The sequence below is a fragment of the Aspergillus aculeatinus genome (assembly GCF_003184765.1).
Source record: "Aspergillus aculeatinus CBS 121060 unplaced genomic scaffold BO66scaffold_2, whole genome shotgun sequence".
Taxonomy (NCBI): domain Eukaryota; kingdom Fungi; phylum Ascomycota; class Eurotiomycetes; order Eurotiales; family Aspergillaceae; genus Aspergillus; species Aspergillus aculeatinus.
The window spans coordinates 639,877-659,011 of NW_020291471.1; the positions used below are offsets into that span (position 1 = coordinate 639,877).

Sequence of the window (19,135 nt, forward strand, 5' to 3'; positions counted from 1 at the left end):
AGAGGAGTAAATGCCGAAGATACTTAATTGGTCCAGTGGCATGTAACCTATCAATGCGAGCCGCGCGCCTGTTGTCAATTTGCCCGATTTGTTATTCTGACGCGCCCGGCGTGGTGTGTGTGTGTCTCCGTACTCCGGTGTGGGGTTCCGTTCATCGGCCAGCTTGTCCCCAGAGCTCTAGGTTTCTTTCTTCCATTGTCGCGCAGGATCAGGATCAATCGACATACTTCTGCTTGTTAAGCTAAACGATACACGGCTGAGACGCCTATTGATCGCACTCCATTCTTTAATTCTATTGCTGTGCACGATGCTGGATCATCTGTCACCAATCTCATAACCCCCCAAGAGCTTGATCCGTCGTCACCATGCTCGCAACTCTCATCAGCATCGCCTTTTACGCATCGACAGCGCTCACGCTGGCAATCATTCTCCTAGCCCCTTCAAGATATACACCCCAACCTGCCTCTGGAAAAGATGGCCCCGAAAACCCCAAGACAACCGTCCAGATTCTCGTACTAGGGGACATCGGTCGCAGCCCGCGCATGCAATACCATGCGCTCAGTGTAGCAAGAGGCGGAGGCCAAGTGGACATCATCGGCTACCACGGTGCGCGAACAGAACCAATTGCAGTCGTATAGTTTGAAACTAATATATAGCTTGTTCAGAATCGGAAGTCCACCCCGAAATCACCTCCCATCCCCGGATATCCATCGTCGCGCTCCCCCCGCACCCGATCTTCCTCCAAACAAGCAACAAGCTCCTCTTCCTCCTCTTCGGACCCCTCAAAGTGCTATTCCAGATCGGATGTCTCTGGTGGATTCTCGCCTACCGAACCAAACCAGCCAAATGGCTTCTCGTGCAAGTCAGTCGTCACCCCGCATAATTTACTCACCTACCACACCTACCAACCCTGCTAACACCCCCATTCCCACAATAGAACCCCCCATCCATCCCCACCCTCGCCATCGCCTCCCTCACCTGCCTCCTCCGGCAGACCAGCCTAATAATCGACTGGCACAACTTCGGCTACACGATCCTGGCCCTCAAGCTCGGCGACACGCACCCGCTCGTCCGCCTCTCGCAGCGCTACGAGCGATTCTTCAGCCGATACGCGACAGCACACCTCTGCGTCACCAACGCGATGGCCACGGTCCTCAAGCGGGACTTCGGGATCCGTAACGATCACGCCGCGATCTTGCCTCTCCACGACCGGCCCGCCGACCACTTCCAGCCCATCCCGGACCGCGCCGCGCGCGCCGCCTTCCTCAACTCCCTCCCGCAGTCCGAACCCGTGCGCCCGCTCATCGCAACCAACGCCCTCCGCGTCCTGGTCAGCTCCACCTCCTGGACCGCGGACGAGGACTTCTCCGTGCTCATCGACGCCCTGTGCCGATACTCCTTGCTGGCGCGGCAGCAGCAGAGCGGCGGCGGCAGCGGCGGCGGCGGCGAGGAGCCCACGAAACTCCCTGCCATCTTGGCGATCATCACGGGCAAGGGACCCCAGAAGGAGATGTACCTCCGGCGCATTCGGGAGCTGGAAGCGGCGGGGAAGCTGGAGCATGTGACGATCCGCACCGCGTGGTTGAGCATGGAGGACTACGCGCGCCTGCTGGCGTCGGCGTCGCTGGGCGTCAGCCTGCACACCAGCAGCAGTGGCGTGGATCTGCCCATGAAGGTCGTGGACATGTTTGGCGCGGGTTTGCCGGTGGTGGGGTGGAACCGGTTCGAGGCGTGGCCGGAGCTGGTGACGGAGGGGGTCAATGGGCGTGGGTTCGGCAGCGCGGAGGAGCTGGTCAGCCATCTTGTGGAGCTGTTTGGGGATGATGCGAAGCTGGAAAGGCTGCGTGACGGGGCTCGTCAAGAGAGTGCCCGTCGTTGGGATGATGAGTGGAATCCCGTGGCGGGCAAGCTGCTGGGGCTGTATTAGTGCCATTAGCGATATAATAAATACACATAGCCATTTACTACTTCCGTAAGCGAGCTATTGGGCGAGAGCAGCATTTATCGTCATGTTAAGTAACTTATTTACTGAGCTATATACCGGTAACTACCTTCACATCACGGACGGAATTTCCCGCCGCAGAAGGTGCACGTATCGAACATGTCGAACAGACGTTGACAAGACCGTTGGAGATCCGCATCGGACGAGTCCATCTCGTCCTCGTTCAGATACTCTTTCCCACAGCCGGAACAGAATTTGGATACCCCGGGGTCTTGGATAGCTAGCGACGTCAAGCCACACCGCACTACATTCAGGAAAGGTTTGTTAGTTTGATGTGCAGGATAGCATACCATTGTTTCTGGGGGTGCTACATACCGAAGAGGTGGCCCGCGGCGCATTGCGCTTCCTGGTTCGAATACCAAGCAAGGCCGGCATCGCAGATATCGCATCTCTCGAATAGAGGGCTCCCTGGCCCGCTGAGTTCCTCGGCGGACTTGGCCTTTACCGTGTTCTTGGAGGTGGAGCATTTGGAAATCTCCTCGGTCAGATCGGCGCCCGTGATGGTAGCGAGTCTGATGAGAACCTGGCGGGCTTGCGCCATGATCTCCCTATTGGCGCAATCGACAATGGCGGAGCATGCTGCTGCGTATAATAATCTACCAGACAGTGGCAGTGGTGGGCTGTCGCCTTCGTCGTTTTGGGACTGTAGAATGTGCCGGAGGGCCGCATCGCGCCTTGTACTGGGGGAGTCAGGGCCAGAGGCAGAGCTGGGGTCCGATGTCGCTGTTGGCCCGCTGGGGAGCTCGTCTGCGACTTCACCAGTGGTCGTGGAGAAGGTGACGATCACTCGGTCTTCGGCGGCTGTGCGGTATTCAATGACGTCTCCCGGGTGGAGCGTGGTAGCGCTCGCAACGATGCCCTTGCATGAGGTCAGGCCCCAGATCCTGGCCACGGCGAGGCCTCCGAAATCTCGATTGAAGTCGAACTGTTCCCGCATGTCGTCGATTTGGTTTTTCCAGGGGGCCTTGGAGAATGGCTGGTCCTCCTGCTCCGAGGAGAATTGTTTCGTTATCGCGTAGCCGCCGCCTGTTCCTACATGCAGCACGAGATTCTGAGACTCAGGGTCTCGTGTGACAGTCATGGCTTTCCCGTGTCAGCCTGGGCTAGGACTAGTGTGGTTGACAGAATATTGCTTACATGATATTGGATCCCAGTGCCTTGGGGCTTTGGACTGGATCTCTGCCGCCGTGTCCTCATAGAATGGTAGGTGTTTGAACTCAATCTGTGTGGATTTCTGCTCATGTCCTTCATATGCTGAGTGAGGCATTGTGATAAGAGCGAGGCCCCCAAAGACACCCGCAGCCAAAGAAAGAGCCTGCGCATTACCCTGGTGTGGTTGTTAATCGAGTATTAAATCCCTGTGAGTTCCTGTCTTACCAGACTGATCCATTCAATGGGACCGGTGAAACGATGATCTTCCAGTTCCTTGCAAGACACTGAAGCGTTCTCCTCTGACTTGGCCACTGGCTCGGGAGGCAGACACATGTCTGCTCCGTACTTGAGAGATGCTGGGTCAACTTCTAGTCTGAGGACCCTCAATTTTGTCCCGTACACAACGGCCAGATTCCCTATCGCGTGACGGGCAGTTGGGCTTTGCGTCTGATCGTCGTCTCCCGGAAAGATCCACGGGCCCCAATTCATTGATGAGACAATGGCTTTGGATTGTAGTGTAGCGGCAAAGAGCGATGATGGCTGAGCCTCAGGATAGCTCACAAAGGGTTTATTCAAGGAAGTTAAGGCGAGCACATCAGCGGTGTACCTTGGACTATGTACTGCTACCAAGCTTCGTATTCGCAGGAAGATCACATCCTTAGAGTCATTTGCAACTGATAACAGGTGATGGCCCCAGCGACTCTCGACGCCGGAAATTGCTAGTGAGTCCGCATTTTGCTCCGCGATAGGTACTTTCAGAGGCGATGACCACGAAAAAGACCGAATGTATGATTTCCGCAGAGCCAAGCCCTCATCCTGGATCTGGGGTTGGAATTGCAGTTTCAGGGAGTCGTTGACGATGGCTACGCGCGTCCATTTGCCTTGGATCCCGACAGGCTCATAGAGGGAAAGCAGCAGATTGGAGGTGAAGACGGCGAGCACACAGCGCCGGAACTTGGCGAGTCCTGGAGGGGACCAGGCCAGACCTACCACGGTGCTAAGGGACTGCTCGCCGCCAAGAGAGAAATTGTCGCGCTTCTGGGGATAGATGGTTGGCCATTCGCTTTCAGTGAAAACATTGACCCTGAACCGATTGGAATGCCAGTCGTTGATGGCTTTTTGCACAGGACCCTGTTCAGCTTTTTCATTGGCCGTCTTGGGGGTCTGTTCGCAGTTAGCAAATCATTCGCATAGGCTCGATAGTGATGGACAAACGACTGACCAGGACCTGGACGTATTCCCCCGCACCGATGGCCAGTTCCCCGTCTGCCGACCAGGCCAGGCAATCTGAGCAGGAGGGGAATAACGGCAATTCCAACGGTCCTAGCATCTCGAGACAGCGGTGGTATTCAACAACTTCTCATGATTGAGATATGGATTTTTTTTTAAAGTGTGTCGAATTTATCACAGAGCATTTGGTCAACGACCGGCACTGCTTGACATCCCTTTGATTGCTGGAATGCTGTCTCCAGCTATAGCGATTGTATGGCGGGACGAATCTATAGTTGTTCCTGCTTCGGGTTAGTCCAATGTGGGCGGGAAGGAGAAAGATTGCACTCACACTTCATGCGTAATCACGTGCACGGGGCCGAGCCTGCAGCCGGCTGCATGCTATGCTTCCCGATCAAGCGGGCGGTGAGAGTCACCGGGTGTCTGGATAAGCATTAGGTAATTCGGATGGCATGAGCACACCATGCCTATCGTGGTTAGTTCTTCAGGCTGGCTGAATCAACGGTCAGTGACTGGTCCAACAAAACTAACAAACACTCTGAGTCTCTGACGGTGCAGTCCAACAGTGAGGATCAACGCCCGCCCGCCCTACTCATCCCATCCTCCCGCTCCGACTATCGTCCGTTTGTTCTCCTCTTTCCGAACTCCATCCGACCGATTCTCCACTGCCTTCAACTCCTCGTTGTCTTATTACTCAGACTTTCGGCCTGAGAGATCTCATCCTCTTCGCCTCATATTTCCCTCACATCGCCCACCCTCTGCCACTCATCCGTGATCTTTGCCACCTGCAGTCGTGCACCCTGACTTGTTCTTGGATCAGCTTCCGATAGCTCCTCGTTCATACCGCTGATACCCCGCCACAATGTCGACCTCTGCCCGTCGTCGCCTTATGCGCGATTTCAAGGTACGTAGCTGTCTGCTGCGTTAGTGGGATCCAACCCTATGTCCCTTGCGTTGAAATGGGTCTCTTGTCTCAAGACTCGCTTTAAGCTTTTTATCGATTATCGACCAAGGCCAAGCTACATGAGCTAACAGCTATGCTTCATCTTAGCGTATGCAAACTGACCCTCCTGCTGGAGTTTCCGCGTCTCCTGTAGCAGACAATGTCATGACCTGGTGAGTTGATCCTAACTGTCTCGATGTTCTCTCTCGCAATGGAGTCTGAGTCTGATAACCGCTCCAGGAATGCGGTCATTATCGGACCCGCTGATACGCCCTTTGAGGACGGCACATTCCGGCTCGTGATGCACTTCGAGGAGCAGTATCCCAACAAGCCTCCAGGCGTCAAATTCATCAGCCAGATGTTCCATCCGAATGTCTACGGTACGGGCGAGCTCTGCTTGGACATCCTCCAGAACCGTTGGAGCCCAACCTATGACGTGGCCGCGATCCTTACCAGTATTCAGAGGTAAGGACTCTTGTCTGCCTTGCTTATCCCCGATCAATCACGAGGCGGGAATAAAACGATGCTAACGAACGCTTTTCTGTCTATAGCTTGCTCAACGACCCGAACACCTCTTCCCCCGCCAATGTAGAAGCCTCGAACCTGTACAAAGATAACCGCAAGGAGTACATCAAGCGAGTGCGCGAGACCGTCGAGAAGAGCTGGGAAGATTAGAGACGAGAGAGGAGGGGAGACGACTATGATATATTGCTATACGCGGGTTTGGATCTCTTGGTTCATGGCGATGTTGACAATGTCTTGCCCTGTGTTCCACCTGGGCTTGATGCCCAAGGCATTGATCATGCTCTTGTGGAGATGCAAGGGCAGTGAACCCAAGGGACTTGCACCCCGTTGATGACGTGCACAGCGTGGGGTTTTGGCGCCTGGTTACATCTTGATCTGTTCTTCTTATCGTGATCTCCCATTGGTAATTATGAATAACTGCATCGGTTTCATGTTATGCTCATGTTGTTTGTTGTTTGTTGTTTCACTTGAATGCATTTGACTTTGGTGTCTCCTTACTCTTTACTACTACTGCATGTCAGATACTCGGCCCGACCACTCGGCCTGCTTTGCATTCTTTTCCAATTTGAGTTTCCATTCACAGACCGTCTGCCAGTGATTTCAGTTCCGCCATGATGTAGTCTCACCCCAACATTCCTGCCTAGTCAAAAATTTATGTCGTGGAACTAAGGCATTCCGATGAAGTAATGAAGTTGGCAGACAAGTGCCAGGCAGAATTCGGTTTGGGTAGAGAAAGTCGAGCTCGGTAACTTTAGTTATTGCAACAGACAGGTTTGATGCGCCTAGTTCATTCCAACTCCCCTCCCTCAATGCCCGATAAGAATGCAAAACTTCTTCAGACTTCTTAGGCAGAGATGACCATGACCCCACGTCACGAGCATAGCTGGTTGACTGCGTTGTACTGTAATGCCTTCTTTTCTGAAACACGAAATTGGGAGATGCTAAAGTCGTGGTTCTTTCTGACCGCCCGGCCTACTCGTAATTGCACGTGGACCCCTGACCCAAACCGTAGTTTAGTTAGTTAGTTAGTCTAGTCTGTCCCGTCCCGTCTGTCCGTTCTGTCCGTCTACTAACTTACTGACTTACTCGTACTTACTCTCCGCTCTCCATCTCCCAAGCCTGTTCTCTCATTATTACCTTCTTGTGATCTGAACGAACACCCCTCTCCCATTTTCGCAACACCCCCCTCCCCCTCTGGGGTTCCTTGTTTCCTTTTTATTTCTCTTTCTCTTTGTCATTCACACCCTTTTCCTCTTCATCGGCCTCACCTTGAGTCCGGGTCAGAGTGATCATGGCGTATGTTTGTTTTGGCTCTTGCTACTCCCCTCCCACCCCCCTGTTCACCGCTTCAACCCACACTTACCTCGTGGGCAACTCTCACAACGCGCACGCGGCAACGAGAACTGATGGATTTTTCGACTTGACAGGTCATCTGGCCCCAACGGCCCCAACACCATTAAGGGTGCGCATTCTCCATCCCCCTCAGTTTATTGTGTTTATCTCCCCTCTTGTTCTTCGGGCTTGAAGGTGAAGTCATGGTGTCCACTAAGCTAACTCGCTCCGCGACACAGTGGTTGCGAGATTCCGACCGCAGAACAAAGTCGAATTGGCGTCCGGGGGTGAACCGATCGTGGAATTCGAGAATGAACAATCATGTGTCGTCAACGTGAGTGCTCCTGTTCAGGTGAACGTTTTGAGGTGTCCCGCGACCTTTCTCTTCTCACCCTCATCTTCCGAAGAGCAAGAGTGCCGGGGAGGGAGGGATTATGTTCCCAGTTTTTGCTAAATCCCGGCTTTTCACGCATGTCCACAGTCCAAAGAAGGCTCTGGAGCCTTCACTTTCGATCAAGTGTTCCCCATGGACTCGAAGCAGCAGGATGTCTTCAACTTCTCGATCCGACCGACTGTGGATGACATCCTGAACGGCTATAACGGCACGGTTTTCGCGTACGGCCAGACGGGTGCGGGAAAGTCGTATACGATGATGGGTTCCGACATCGACGACGACATCGGCAAGGGTATCATTCCGCGCATCGTCGAGCAGATCTTCGCCAGCATCCTCACCAGTCCCAGTAACATCGAGTACACGGTGCGGGTCAGTTACATGGAGATCTACATGGAGCGGATTCGCGACTTGCTCGTACCGCAGAACGACAACCTGCCGGTGCACGAGGAGAAGTCTCGTGGCGTCTACGTCAAGGGCCTGCTGGAGGTCTATGTGTCCAGCGTCCAGGAGGTGTACGAGGTGATGCGCCGGGGTGGTGCGGCCAGAGCGGTTGCGGCGACCAACATGAACCAGGAATCCTCTCGGTCGCATTCTATCTTCGTCATTACCGTTACACAGAAGAATCTGGAGACCGGATCGGCCAAGAGCGGTCAGCTCTTCTTAGTCGATCTGGCGGGTAGTGAGAAGGTCGGTAAGACCGGTGCGAGTGGTCAGACTCTAGAGGAAGCGAAGAAGATCAACAAGAGTTTGAGTGCTCTGGGCATGGTCATCAACGCGCTGACGGACGGCAAATCGACGCACATTCCCTACCGTGATTCCAAGCTCACTCGAATTCTGCAAGAAAGTTTGGGAGGTAACTCGCGGACAACCTTGATCATCAACTGCTCGCCCAGTAGCTACAACGATGCGGAAACCATCTCGACCCTGCGATTCGGTGTGCGCGCCAAGGCTATCAAGAACAAGGCGAAGGTGAACGCAGAGCTCAGCCCGGCGGAATTGAAGCAGCTCCTCCGCAAGGCCCAGAGTCAAGTGACCAACTTCGAGACCTATATCTCGGCGCTGGAGACGGAAGTTCATGTGTGGCGCAGTGGTGAAGCAGTTCCCAAGGATCGTTGGACTCCTTCAAGAGGCTCGGAAGTCGTCAGTGCGGCTAAGGCCGAGGCTCGTGCCCCTCGACCTGGCACTCCCTCTCGCTTCCAGGACATTCCCCGCTCGGAGACTCCTCGTCCCGACTCCAGATTAGGTGACCGTTCCAGCACACCAAGCCTGGTTCTCGAGAAGGATGAGCGGGAAGAGTTCCTGAGACGGGAGAACGAGCTGCAGGACCAGATTGCGGAGAAAGAGTCTCACATTGCTAGCATTGAGCGGGGCCTGCGCGAGGCTCGGGAGGAGTTGAAGAGCATGAAGGAGAACACCGCACGTTCGGGCAAGGACAACGACAAGCTCACCACCGAGGTGAACGAGCTTCGTATGCAATTGGAGAAGGTGTCATATGAGAGCAAGGAAGCTTCCATCACCATGGACAGTCTTCGCGAAGCCAATTCGGAGTTGACCACTGAATTGGACGACGTGAAGCAGCAGTTGCTCGACGTACGGATGAAGGCCAAGGAGACCAGCGCTGCGCTGGACGAGAAGGAAAAGAAGAAGGCCGAAAAGATGGCGAAGATGATGGCGGGCTTCGACCTGGGCGGAGATGTGTTCTCCGACAACGAACGCAAGCTTAAGGAACTGCTGTCACGCGTGGACGAACTGCACAAGATCAGCGAAGCCGGGGAGACGATCGCGCCCGACGACCTACTGGAGCTGCGCACTAGTCTGCAGGAAACCCAGGGATTCATACGCCAGGCTGAGCTTACTATGAATGACCGGGGCGAGCTAAGCGAGCTGCAGGACAGCCGCAGGGCGGAAGTTGAACAGAAGCTGGCGACTATCGAGCGAGAATACGAGACCCTTCTGGAACGAAACCTGGGCGAGGGCGACGTGGAGGAAATCCGGGAGCGGTTGGAGAAGGTGTACGTTACGCGCAAGGAGGCGGAGATGCAGGCCGTCACGGACCTGCGCAGCGAGATTGCACGCAAGGACGAAGAACTGGGCAAGCTGCGCCAGTCCCTTGCCGACTCGCAGACCCGGGTGTCCACCAACGGCACGGCGGGCAAGAACCTGCAGCAGCAGATCGCCGATTTCGACGCCATGAAGAAGTCCCTGATGCGGGATCTGCAGAACCGCTGCGAGCGGGTGGTCGAGCTCGAGATATCGCTGGATGATGCTCGCGAGCAATACAACAACGTCCTCCGCTCCTCGAACAACCGGGCGCAGCAGAAGAAGATGGCGTTTCTGGAGCGCAACCTTGAGCAGCTCACCCACGTGCAGCGCCAGCTGGTCGAGCAGAACAGCAGCCTGAAGAAGGAGGTCGCCATCGCGGAGCGAAAGTTGATCGCCCGGAATGAGCGGATTGCCAGCTTGGAGAGCCTGCTCCAGGAGAGCCAGGAGAAACTCACCCAAGCGAACCACCGGTAGGGATCCCTCTCCGGCTAACCCCATCCCCTCATAAGACAAGACCTCAAGCTAACCACGCATCTCACCAACAACAGCTTCGAAGCCCAACTCACCGCCGTTAAGGAGCGCCTCGAGGCCGCGAAGCAGGGCTCGACCCGCGGACTCCCCAGCATGGACGCCAGCGGCGGCTTCAACTTCAGCGGCTCCCGAATCGCCAAGCCTCTCCGAGGCGGCGGCGGAGGAAATGAGAGCAGTGCTCCCGTAGCCGGCGTCCAGTCGCAGGAGACTGGCGCCAAGCGCACGAGCTGGTTCTTCGATAGACGATGATATCTCACGATTTTTCTTTTTCATTGTGTATTATCTTTCTCATTCTCCGAAAATACTTTTTCTGTTGCATCATGTGTGAAGCCGAAAGGAATGAAGCCCACGTCGTGTTTTTTTTTCGCCCTCTCGTATTGATTAGGGAGGAAAGAAGATATCCCAACCATTCTCTCTCTCTCTTTTTTTTTTCTGTCTGACTGCAAGGCATGAGGCATGATTACATATGATATCATTTGCGATTCTTGTGCTTCTTGCCTTGCCCTGCCTTGCTTTTACTTGGTCTCGAAAGTTGAGGGGATATACTTTTGATTCTCTGTTTAGATGGAAATCTCATACCCCCACCGCCCCCTCCACCGCCTACTTACCTCCTACTTGCCTATCTATCTATACCCCCTACCACCGCTCTCTGTCGCATAAGAATTCCCCCTACAAATTATAGATGGACAGTCGTTGTGTCTAGATGACAACCCCCGGACTCCCACCACCCTCTTGTACGTGACGATCCATGATAGAAACAGAACCAAGCAATGAGAATTGCGGGTCGAGATCGAGATGCCTTACATTTGAACCAGATCCTATGGTTTCCTGATATCGGCATTGCCGAAATTATGCTCACCTCATTGTAGGCCGCGGGTGAGGATAGTACCGAAATGTAGCCATGTCTGCAAGATAACGTAAGCGAGCAATGACATCTTGGAGTGTATTTACAAATCTCGGTCCCTACCCTTGAACCCGCCTCGGGGATCTAGTGAGTATACAGGAGCAGCAGCAGCAGCAACAGCAGACATGTACATCGAGAAAGTATATGGGAAGGATGAAGAAGACTAAGCACAAAACCCTGCCGCCAGGAAAGAAAAGTCAAGCGTTTGTATAATCCACAAGGCGAGAACATAATACAGAAGACAATACCACCAGGTTTAGAAGAGAGAGAGAGAGAGCGCGCGCACTGCAATAACGCTGACTATGACCCCTCACCCCGCACCCTAATTGGACGGACTGTCTTGGATGTAGATAAACACATACACTCACAAACCATAAAAGAAGAAGGAAAAGAAAAGAAAAGATCCCATAAATGTCCCGCACACATCAAAACGCAAGCACAAACATTAATTCGTAGGGAATCCTTAGCGAAACAACGAGATGAAAACATGTATCACGTGACATAGAGAGCACCATATAGCACACTGTAAAAAAGCACAGCGGGAAAAAGGCACAATGGAAAAGAAGAACAAGAACAAGAACAAGTCGAGAACTAGTAAGCGCCAAGTTTCACCGAGCGGAGAGAATTCCAGTTAAAAAGAACAACAACATGCAAGCAGTGGGCGGCTGAGAGGCGCTCTATACCAACCCATCGTACAGCGAGAGGGCGCTCACGATCGTCTCATCCCGTTTGCTCCCCTCCTTGAACTCCTCCATGTCCAGGCTCCCGTTCTCGTCCTTGTCCATCATGCGGAAGATCTTGCGCACCCGTTTCTCGGGGGTGTCTTCGTCTTCAGGGAGTTTTACCATCGAGCCGACCTGCACGGGAAGAATTAGCCAGTTTTCGGGGGGCGGTGGGGATGGAATTCAGGGAACAGCCCATAGGACAAAGTGGGGGCACGACGCACCATCTTGTAGATCGCCTCCACGATCGCCAGCATCTCATCGTACGTGATCTTCCCGTCGCCGTCGATATCGTACAGCTGGAATGCCCAGTCCAGCTTATCCTCCATCTTGCCCCGGGAGGTCACCGACAAGGCACAGATGAACTCCTTGAAGTCGATCATCCCGCTGTTGTCCGAGTCGAACACCCGGAACACGTAGTTCGCGAACGAGGACGGGTCGCCGAAGGGGAAGAACTGGCGATAGATCTTCTGGAACTCTTCCTTGGTGAGGGTGCCCGACGGGCAGTCTTTGAGGAAGCCTGTTCCGTGATCGGGGAGGTTAGCTCCTGTACTTTCTATTGTACATCTTTTCGCAAGCGGTTCTTGGCTTTGCGTCTTGAGCTGCTGGTGGGCTGTGGTGCTCGCTCTCAAGGCATATGCTGCATGTGTATATAGATCCGACGAAAAAAGGCACTCACCCTTGTACCATTGCTGCAGTTCCTTCTTATCGAAATGTGTCGCCTTTTGGAGTTCGTCCAGCTGAGCGGGGGAGAGCTTCGACTGTCTACCGTAGAACAAAACATGACGTTAGTTTTGTGGTTTGCGGGTAATGTGACAACATGAGTACATGTTTGGAACGAGGGAGGAAGCCGTCGCCGCGCGGCGGATAAGGGTTCGACCGGGAGAGAGGGGGTTCATGCAAGAGGTTTTGCAGAGCATGGGGTGCGCAGAGGGCTAGAAGACAGATCTAGACTGGGTTTATCTCATGAAGAGAAAAGTCCCAAGAGATTCATCTGCGACACAACGCCCCAAAACATTGTATCGCGCCCTGGCTTGCGTCTCCATCTCTCCGTCCGCCTCTTGAACGGCGACGCGGGACAACTGGGGAAGCGCATCACTTACGACTTGCCCATTGTCAACTATGCGTACACCACAGTGCCGATTTGGGTGATATAGAAGGGTAAGAGAGGGGTGCGTCAGGGATGCGTGTGCGGGATGGACGGCGCAGAGAAGGACGAGAGAAGACACGGAGTTTCGGATAGCGCGGGGTAAAACAAGCGGCGGTGGTGGGACCGATAAGAGGGAATAAAGGGACCGAGGCTGTTAGTGGGAGATAGTATGGTGGTGTAGTGTAATCCTAGTGTGTAGTGTAGACGTGAAGATGAGGGTGACGTCGCAAAATAGCAGGATGAATTAGAAAGAACAGAACACGAACAAGAAGAGGAATCCGATTTAGTTGAGAAATGAGAAATGAGAAATGAGAAATGAGAACTGGGCCAGAGGAAAAGTAGTGGCGACGCCCGAGGGATCGAATCGGTGATGCTTCCTTCCTTCATAGCCCCGAGCCGCCGGTCCAGAACATGTTTATGTGCGGCCTTGGCAATTGCCCTTGCGGATGAAACACGACTTGGGTTGACTTGGGTTGGGCTAGATCCTCACAACATGCACATCTCTTCGTCACCCTCTCTCCTACTGTCTCCACTCCACACTCTTCCATCATATTGTACACATAGTCACATACGGACACCGCCCAATGGGTCTCCCCCATCCCCCCATCAATTGCCCTTTTCAGAAATCAACAGTCAATCCGTCCGTCACTCGTTCCCCCGATTTATGTACAGCCACCCCTCCAAAAAAAAAAATAAGGAACAAAACAACAAATACCAGCGCAGTATGACAGAGGAAAGCACGAATCATGCACAAAGCAATAGAACAATAAACTGTCGCTTTACATGGGATATCCTAGACAAGGGATCGTGACAACTATCTCATAAAAATGACAAGAGCAGCGACCAGCGACCGACTGGGCCTACGTGGTACAAAAACGACATGATTCCCAGGAAATGGTCATGCTTCACGAGTGCGAACCATTGTCCCAGAGTCTGCGAAAGTCTAACGCCGGGGGGAGTTAATAATAGCAGTCATACCCCGGATGAGGCAGTGGAAGGGGGTTTGTCTGGTTGGCCTGGGCGACGCAAAACGCCTCGGTGGCTCCACAGGGAGCGGGCCGAGTTGACGACGCGATCAAAAATTGTGACTGCAGATTCTCTAGTCGACCTTGATCGAGCCGTAGATGCGCTGCACAAACGCCCAGCTAGCAAAGAAGCCAATCGAGCCTGTTCATTAATGGTCAGTTGAATACTCTGAAGGCATCGCCAATCTCAAGAGGGACGACAACATACCGGTCAGAATAAAGACCACGAAGCCGATCAAGGCGGAATAACCAATGTACAGAACAGCACCCGTGAGGCCACCAAAACTGACCCGCGTGATCCAGAACAGCAAGGCGTTCAGGAACACGTACACTCCGGTCATTCCCGCGCCGGCAAACGCCCTCCAGTGCCACCGGTAGTTCTCCGCACACAGCAGGAAATAAACCAACAAAACCGTCGTGGCAGCCGAGGTAATGACCATCAAGCCATAGCAAAGGAACAGGAACCCAAACATGTAGTAGATCTTGTTGGTCCAGAGCGAAGTCATGATGAAATAGAGCTCCACAAAGATGGCTCCGAAGGGCAGAATGCCGGTCAACAGGAGCGACGGAATCGGGCGGAGCGTGCCAGCCATGGGCGGCACTTGGCGCGGGATTTGGTTGGTCTTGGTCGGACCCTCAATGGCCTGTCAACTCGTTAGCAAGACTCGCCGTCGGCACGCTCGGGAGTGATCTACCTGTTGTTTGAATCCGAGCCAGCTTCCTGCCACACTGAGCGGCACGCTGATGACGAACCAAATCATGACCAGAGCGAGCATGGTGGTGAAGGGTACAGCTCCGCTGGATCCCTTGGCCCAGACAAAGAGGTTCAGCAGGAAGAAAGTGCCGAAGATAAGGGCCGGGACCAGCACAGGGGTCATGATGATATTGCGCTTCCAGGCATCCCCACCCAATGACTTGTAGACACGAGCCGAGACATAGCCTCCGATGAAGCCAAAGAGCGTGTAAATAATGAGAATGGCCGTCGCAAGGAAGCCACGATTCGCAGGGGAGAGGAGACCGAAGAGGGCAAACACTGTCCATAAAAGTCAATGCCATGACATGCAAATTGATTGTAAGGCAGCTTACCAACGGTGACACCGGTCATCATGAAGAGCTGAGCGCCATTGCCCACAAGCACGCTGAGCAGCAGGGGAGCCTTAGGGCACCGGAACACATCGCCATGAACCAACTTCCAGCCCGAATCCTCCTGGATGCCATCCTCCACGGCCGCCGAAGTGCTATCGAAATCATCCAGGTTGATCATGTCGAGTCTGTTATAGCGAGCGATATCCTTCTTCAGAGCCCGGATAAGGATCATGCTGACCATACCCACGAGGAACACCACGAACACGGCCGAGTTGATCAGAGAAAACCAATGGATCTTGGGATCGTAGACGTGCAGGTACTTATCCCAACGGGTCGCCCACGGGGTGGACGACTCACGCCAGTAGACACTGTAGGTCCAAGCCACAGTCGTCTCACCTTCCTCGTTCAGAACAACGCCAGTCCCATCCGTTTCGCACTCCGCGGTCCCGTCTTCCAAGATCCGAGCGTTGGCCCGCGACTCGGGTTGCACAAGCACACCGACGACGCGGTACTTATCTTGGGCCCCGTACCCGACCCGATGATAGTCGATCAGGATCTCGAAATGGTTGTTCAGCACCGGAAGGCCGTCATCGTTGATTGAGCCGAGCGCGAATCCCGGGCTGTAGAACTTGTCCTGGGTCACAGCCTCCATGTTGATCTGGGCGCCGGGCAGACCGTCAACCAGCCAGTTGATGTTGTATCCCTGCTCGATCCTCCGGTTGACGAACTTCGCACTGCGGGCGTCGAAGGTGGCCGTGCCACAGATGGCCTTGCAGGTCTCGTTCTTGCCCATGTGCAGCTCCAGCGGTGACGTTTGGATCCGGTCGCCGAACAGAATGGACCCTAATGATTCCCGGACATCCTTGGGCCCGCCCTCGGGAGCGCAGAACCTGAAGGCCGGGTGATAGTAGTCGTAGGAGAAGACGGAGTGCAGCTGCTCGTCCTGCTGCGCGAGACCGGGGGTGAGGTGGTTCACGTAGAGCGGCACCGACTGACCCTCATCGTACGAGGTCGGGGCAACACCGGGGAGGTAGAAAGCGGCGGACAACGAAGGGGCAGAAAGAAGAAGGGTGGTCAAAGGCAGCGCTCGATTGCTGAACCACATCGTGGGCGATTCTAGAAAGAGGCGGGCGGTATATTAGCTCGTGTCCGTGGCATCTGAGAGGAGGCCAAGAGATAGGATGCTCGGGGCCGGGCCTAGCCACCGATAGTATGCGTAGCTTTTGTTTGGGAATGAAACTCACAGATGGTAGCTTCCACGCCACAAGCGATTCTCGAAGATCGCACGAGTTGGCCGCTCGAGGGGGGACTGTAGCAGAAACCAACTCGAAGGGCGGAGGAATGCGGCACCTTTATGAGGGAAGGGAATGGGAGAAAAGAAGAATTGGGAGAGACCAAACCGAGCTGTTCCCAGAACGGCGGGAGCGTCGTCACTTCACAGTTGCTCCCGTTGTTGAGGCCAGCTCGTCGCTCTTGGCCCACGTGACATCCCGTTTCCATTGACTAAGGACACTAAGGACTTAATCGGCACGTGCCGATAAGCCATCTCTAAAAATTTCCCATCGAAATCTTCCGCGGCCAAACACATCAGAACGAAAGCACACACACCCATCAAATCGCAATGGCGGCGGCAGTGTCGCAAACCGCGCCTTCGGGCCTGCAGAATGTCTCCGCTCTCCTGGAAACTCTCACTACATGTTTGAACAACACCGGCTCGTCCCTGCCCAAGGCCGAACGGGAAACCCCCTCCGATGTGTCGATCGAGCCGCCGCAAGACGGCATTTCGCTTCTCGACACCAAATCCGACCTCCTCCTGTCATACCTCCAGAACCTCGTCTTCTTGATCATCTTCCAACTGCGAGGCCTGAAGAAAGATGAAGTAGACGAGGATGTCGACGAGTCCCTCCCGGAGGACATCGTCAAGAAACTCGTGGAGCTACGCGTCTACCTGGACCGCGGTGTCCGCCCGCTGGAGGGTAGACTGAAGTACCAGGTGGACAAAGTCATCAAGGCCGCGGAGGATGCCGAGCGCGCAGAGCGGGATGGTGTTTCTACGGGCAAGAGCAAGAAGGCCAAGGGCTCCGACGCTGAGGATTCCGGATCCGAGGGCAGCAGCGACAGCGAGGGAGACAGCGATGAGGAGGACGAGGAGGAGGGAGATGGAGAGGACATCGACGAGATGGCCTACCGGCCCAATGTCTCGGCGTTCTCGAAGAAGGCGGAACCCCAAGCCAGACCCGACAAGTTCGGCCAAGAACCCGCCGGCGATGGTATCTACAGACCGCCCCGGATCATGCCTACGGCTCTACCCACAACCGAGCGGAAAGAGCGTCGCGAGCGGCCCGCGCAGCGGTCAAATGTCATTGACGAGTTCGTTAGCGCGGAGATGTCGTCCGCTCCTATGGCGGAGCCGAGCATTGGTAGCACGATTGTGCAGGGTGGTCGACACACGAAGTCGAAGAAGGAGCGCGAGCGGGAGGCCGAGCGGACGGCATACGAAGAGACCAACTTTGTGCGCCTGATGAAGGAAAGCAAGAAGGACCGTGCCAAGCGACTCCGGGCCGAGGGACCGCAGAACCAGTACGGTGGTGAAGATTGGAGGGACCTTACCGCGGGCGCCGACCGGATCACGAAACTCACTCGCCGGGCCAAGGGCAGCGGAGGTGCATTGGACAAGAGTCGGAAACGCAAGGTCACCGAGGATGGCCAGCGGGACGATGGAGTGGGAGTAGGTCAGATCTTCGAGAAGCGGCGCAAGAAGGTTGACAGCTGGAAGCGGTGATTTCTATGCTTTGTTTGTGTTTTTTTTTTTGTGTGGAGTATTTTCAGATAACATTCGATACCATGAAAAGTCGTGATTCTTTGTCCAGATATTGTCCAGATTGTTCGTTACTAAGGGTGGAGTGAAGAGTTTACTCGTTCCGAGAATCCGGGATTTTCACATGCAACGCAACCGGTGACATCATCCCTCAATCACTTCATTGTATCAACCCTGCCTATATTTTAAATCCATTCCCATTGAACCAGCATCATCCCAACCTCAATTCAACTTACTATCTAGTAGTGTTTCACCAATTCACCCTATCCCTAACATCAAGCACCAATCAATCACTCAACATGGAAGACCCAGGTAAGTCTCCACCACCACCACAACTCCAAACCCCCACTAACATCGCGAACAGCCTCCGAAATCACCACCATAATCCACCACCTGACCCAATCCACCCCGCAAGACCAAGAGCGCACGATCCAGAGATTCTTCACCCCGTCCGCCGCCTTCGTCCACCCCTTCTGCCGCGTCTGGAGCTACCCGGGCAGCCGCTGGTTCATCGAGAAGATCTACCAATGGTACAAGATCATGTCCCCGCGGATCGAACTCGAGGTGCAATCGGTTGGTACGTGACGTAGCGAACCCCCGGGCCCTACAACCAACCAACCGCTAACCACAACCCGCAAAAAAGCATTCGACAAACCCAGTCTGAAACTGTACCTCACCATCTCCCAAATCTTCTCCATCTGGCTGGTGCCCTTCCACGTGGCGCCGGTGACCCTGACCACGGTCCTCGACCTGACCACCGACCCGGAGGACGGGCGCACCCCCGTCCAGGGGTCCGGGAAACGCTACTACATCAAGAAGCAGGAGGACTTCTACCAGCCGTCGGAGTTCGTCAAGTTCGTCATGCCCTGGGGCTTTGGGCAGTTGTTGGTGCTGGCGGCGCAGACGTGGGCGACGCTGTTTTGTATTGTGGGGTGTGTGGTGTTTTGGCCGCTGATGTGGTTGGAGGAGAAGGGTGTGGTGCCGGGACGGGTGCTGCGGAAGGGGAATTTGGGGGGGGATGTGGTGGGGTGGGAGAAGAGGAGGTTTTTGATGGTTAATGGGTGTGAAGAGGATAACGAGGGGGAGAAGAAGGGGGAGGGAAAGGGGGGGCAGAAGGGGGAGTGAGTTGGAGAGTCGGAGGGCGTGATGGAGTGGGGTTAGTGGCTGAGGATGTGAGATATAGGTTGGTGGATGGTGAGTTGGGTGTTTGGGGTTACTGAGTGGGTGGTGTTTGGTTCGAATAGATGCGTTTGTGGTCTCTATTTAATGCAATGGTTT

The 19,135-nt window shown here is 54.5% G+C and overlaps 10 protein-coding genes across 10 annotated transcripts; 7 read left to right on the top strand and 3 right to left on the bottom strand.

Moving 5' to 3' along the window:
• The first annotated feature begins 209 nt into the window (after positions 1 to 209).
• BO66DRAFT_417050 (chitobiosyldiphosphodolichol beta-1,4 mannosyltransferase) lies at positions 210 to 1,951 on the top strand. The gene is made up of 3 exons (XM_025649644.1): positions 210 to 606; positions 666 to 862; positions 938 to 1,951. Exons 1-3 carry the CDS (start codon positions 366 to 368, stop codon positions 1,925 to 1,927), a joined length of 1,428 nt encoding a protein of 475 aa, XP_025508733.1. The 5' UTR covers positions 210 to 365; the 3' UTR covers positions 1,928 to 1,951.
• A 107-nt stretch (positions 1,952 to 2,058) lies between these two features.
• BO66DRAFT_364221 (uncharacterized protein) lies at positions 2,059 to 4,626 on the bottom strand (the record flags this gene model as incomplete). Its single annotated transcript, XM_025645153.1, has 5 exons — positions 4,377 to 4,626; positions 3,380 to 4,318; positions 3,140 to 3,329; positions 2,318 to 3,085; positions 2,059 to 2,246 (listed from the first exon to the last, which is right to left on the bottom strand). The coding sequence occupies exons 1-5, from the start codon at positions 4,482 to 4,484 to the stop codon at positions 2,059 to 2,061; spliced, it is 2,193 nt and encodes a 730-aa protein (XP_025508734.1). The 5' UTR covers positions 4,485 to 4,626.
• Positions 4,627 to 4,944: 318 nt separating this feature from the next.
• Positions 4,945 to 6,494, top strand: ubc2 (E2 ubiquitin-conjugating protein RAD6). Its single transcript, XM_025646371.1, has 4 exons — positions 4,945 to 5,288; positions 5,436 to 5,500; positions 5,568 to 5,792; positions 5,879 to 6,494. Exons 1-4 carry the CDS (start codon positions 5,247 to 5,249, stop codon positions 6,000 to 6,002), a joined length of 456 nt encoding a protein of 151 aa, XP_025508735.1. The 5' UTR covers positions 4,945 to 5,246; the 3' UTR covers positions 6,003 to 6,494.
• Positions 5,755 to 6,494, top strand: BO66DRAFT_467563 (uncharacterized protein). The gene has a single exon (XM_025652580.1). It carries the CDS (start codon positions 6,028 to 6,030, stop codon positions 6,181 to 6,183), a length of 156 nt encoding a protein of 51 aa, XP_025508736.1. The 5' UTR covers positions 5,755 to 6,027; the 3' UTR covers positions 6,184 to 6,494.
• Positions 6,495 to 7,249: 755 nt separating this feature from the next.
• BO66DRAFT_387735 (putative kinesin family protein (KinA)) lies at positions 7,250 to 10,819 on the top strand. Its single transcript, XM_025646372.1, has 4 exons — positions 7,250 to 7,314; positions 7,424 to 7,518; positions 7,666 to 10,091; positions 10,170 to 10,819. The coding sequence occupies exons 3-4, from the start codon at positions 7,711 to 7,713 to the stop codon at positions 10,399 to 10,401; spliced, it is 2,613 nt and encodes an 870-aa protein (XP_025508737.1). The 5' UTR covers positions 7,250 to 7,314; positions 7,424 to 7,518; positions 7,666 to 7,710; the 3' UTR covers positions 10,402 to 10,819.
• BO66DRAFT_69720 (uncharacterized protein) lies at positions 10,511 to 10,914 on the top strand. The gene has a single exon (XM_025653507.1). The coding sequence runs from the start codon at positions 10,619 to 10,621 to the stop codon at positions 10,832 to 10,834; it is 216 nt and encodes a 71-aa protein (XP_025508738.1). The 5' UTR covers positions 10,511 to 10,618; the 3' UTR covers positions 10,835 to 10,914.
• Positions 10,915 to 11,733: 819 nt separating this feature from the next.
• On the bottom strand, positions 11,734 to 12,698 carry BO66DRAFT_434024 (EF-hand domain-containing protein; the record flags this gene model as incomplete). Its single annotated transcript, XM_025650743.1, has 4 exons — positions 11,734 to 11,913; positions 12,003 to 12,298; positions 12,458 to 12,543; positions 12,607 to 12,698. 4 exons carry the CDS (start codon positions 12,696 to 12,698, stop codon positions 11,734 to 11,736), a joined length of 654 nt encoding a protein of 217 aa, XP_025508739.1.
• Positions 12,699 to 14,027: 1,329 nt separating this feature from the next.
• Positions 14,028 to 16,144, bottom strand: BO66DRAFT_397506 (transmembrane 9 family protein; the record flags this gene model as incomplete). The annotated part of the gene is made up of 4 exons (XM_025648601.1): positions 14,028 to 14,095; positions 14,162 to 14,597; positions 14,649 to 14,986; positions 15,040 to 16,144. 4 exons carry the CDS (start codon positions 16,142 to 16,144, stop codon positions 14,028 to 14,030), a joined length of 1,947 nt encoding a protein of 648 aa, XP_025508740.1.
• A 482-nt stretch (positions 16,145 to 16,626) lies between these two features.
• lcp5 (small subunit rRNA maturation protein LCP5) lies at positions 16,627 to 17,905 on the top strand. The gene has a single exon (XM_025646373.1). The coding sequence runs from the start codon at positions 16,661 to 16,663 to the stop codon at positions 17,819 to 17,821; it is 1,161 nt and encodes a 386-aa protein (XP_025508741.1). The 5' UTR covers positions 16,627 to 16,660; the 3' UTR covers positions 17,822 to 17,905.
• A 138-nt stretch (positions 17,906 to 18,043) lies between these two features.
• Positions 18,044 to 19,118, top strand: BO66DRAFT_69827 (uncharacterized protein). The gene is made up of 4 exons (XM_025653508.1): positions 18,044 to 18,169; positions 18,222 to 18,434; positions 18,501 to 18,847; positions 18,962 to 19,118. The coding sequence occupies exons 1-4, from the start codon at positions 18,157 to 18,159 to the stop codon at positions 18,980 to 18,982; spliced, it is 594 nt and encodes a 197-aa protein (XP_025508742.1). The 5' UTR covers positions 18,044 to 18,156; the 3' UTR covers positions 18,983 to 19,118.
• Positions 19,119 to 19,135: the final 17 nt, after the last annotated feature.

What these genes read in the sequence shown, in the direction of transcription:
- BO66DRAFT_69720 (XM_025653507.1), top strand. Translation starts at nt 10,619, where the DNA reads ATGATATCATTTGCGATTCTTGTGCTTCTTGCCTTGCCCTGCCTTGCT.
- BO66DRAFT_69827 (XM_025653508.1), top strand. An exon ending in ACTCGAGGTGCAATCGGTTG is followed by an intron (nt 18,435 to 18,500) that starts GTACGTGACGTA and finishes CCCGCAAAAAAG; the next exon opens with CATTCGACAAACCCAGTCTG. An exon ending in AGGGTGTGGTGCCGGGACGG is followed by an intron (nt 18,848 to 18,961) that starts GTGCTGCGGAAG and finishes GGGGAGGGAAAG; the next exon opens with GGGGGGCAGAAGGGGGAGTG.
- BO66DRAFT_417050 (XM_025649644.1), top strand. Translation starts at nt 366, where the DNA reads ATGCTCGCAACTCTCATCAGCATCGCCTTTTACGCATCGACAGCGCTC. An exon ending in GGACATCATCGGCTACCACG is followed by an intron (nt 607 to 665) that starts GTGCGCGAACAG and finishes TAGCTTGTTCAG; the next exon opens with AATCGGAAGTCCACCCCGAA. An exon ending in CCAAATGGCTTCTCGTGCAA is followed by an intron (nt 863 to 937) that starts GTCAGTCGTCAC and finishes TTCCCACAATAG; the next exon opens with AACCCCCCATCCATCCCCAC.
- BO66DRAFT_467563 (XM_025652580.1), top strand. Translation starts at nt 6,028, where the DNA reads ATGATATATTGCTATACGCGGGTTTGGATCTCTTGGTTCATGGCGATG.
- BO66DRAFT_387735 (XM_025646372.1), top strand. Translation starts at nt 7,711, where the DNA reads ATGGACTCGAAGCAGCAGGATGTCTTCAACTTCTCGATCCGACCGACT. An exon ending in CTCACCCAAGCGAACCACCG is followed by an intron (nt 10,092 to 10,169) that starts GTAGGGATCCCT and finishes CACCAACAACAG; the next exon opens with CTTCGAAGCCCAACTCACCG.
- lcp5 (XM_025646373.1), top strand. Translation starts at nt 16,661, where the DNA reads ATGGCGGCGGCAGTGTCGCAAACCGCGCCTTCGGGCCTGCAGAATGTC.
- ubc2 (XM_025646371.1), top strand. Translation starts at nt 5,247, where the DNA reads ATGTCGACCTCTGCCCGTCGTCGCCTTATGCGCGATTTCAAG. An exon ending in GCAGACAATGTCATGACCTG is followed by an intron (nt 5,501 to 5,567) that starts GTGAGTTGATCC and finishes TAACCGCTCCAG; the next exon opens with GAATGCGGTCATTATCGGAC. An exon ending in ATCCTTACCAGTATTCAGAG is followed by an intron (nt 5,793 to 5,878) that starts GTAAGGACTCTT and finishes TTCTGTCTATAG; the next exon opens with CTTGCTCAACGACCCGAACA.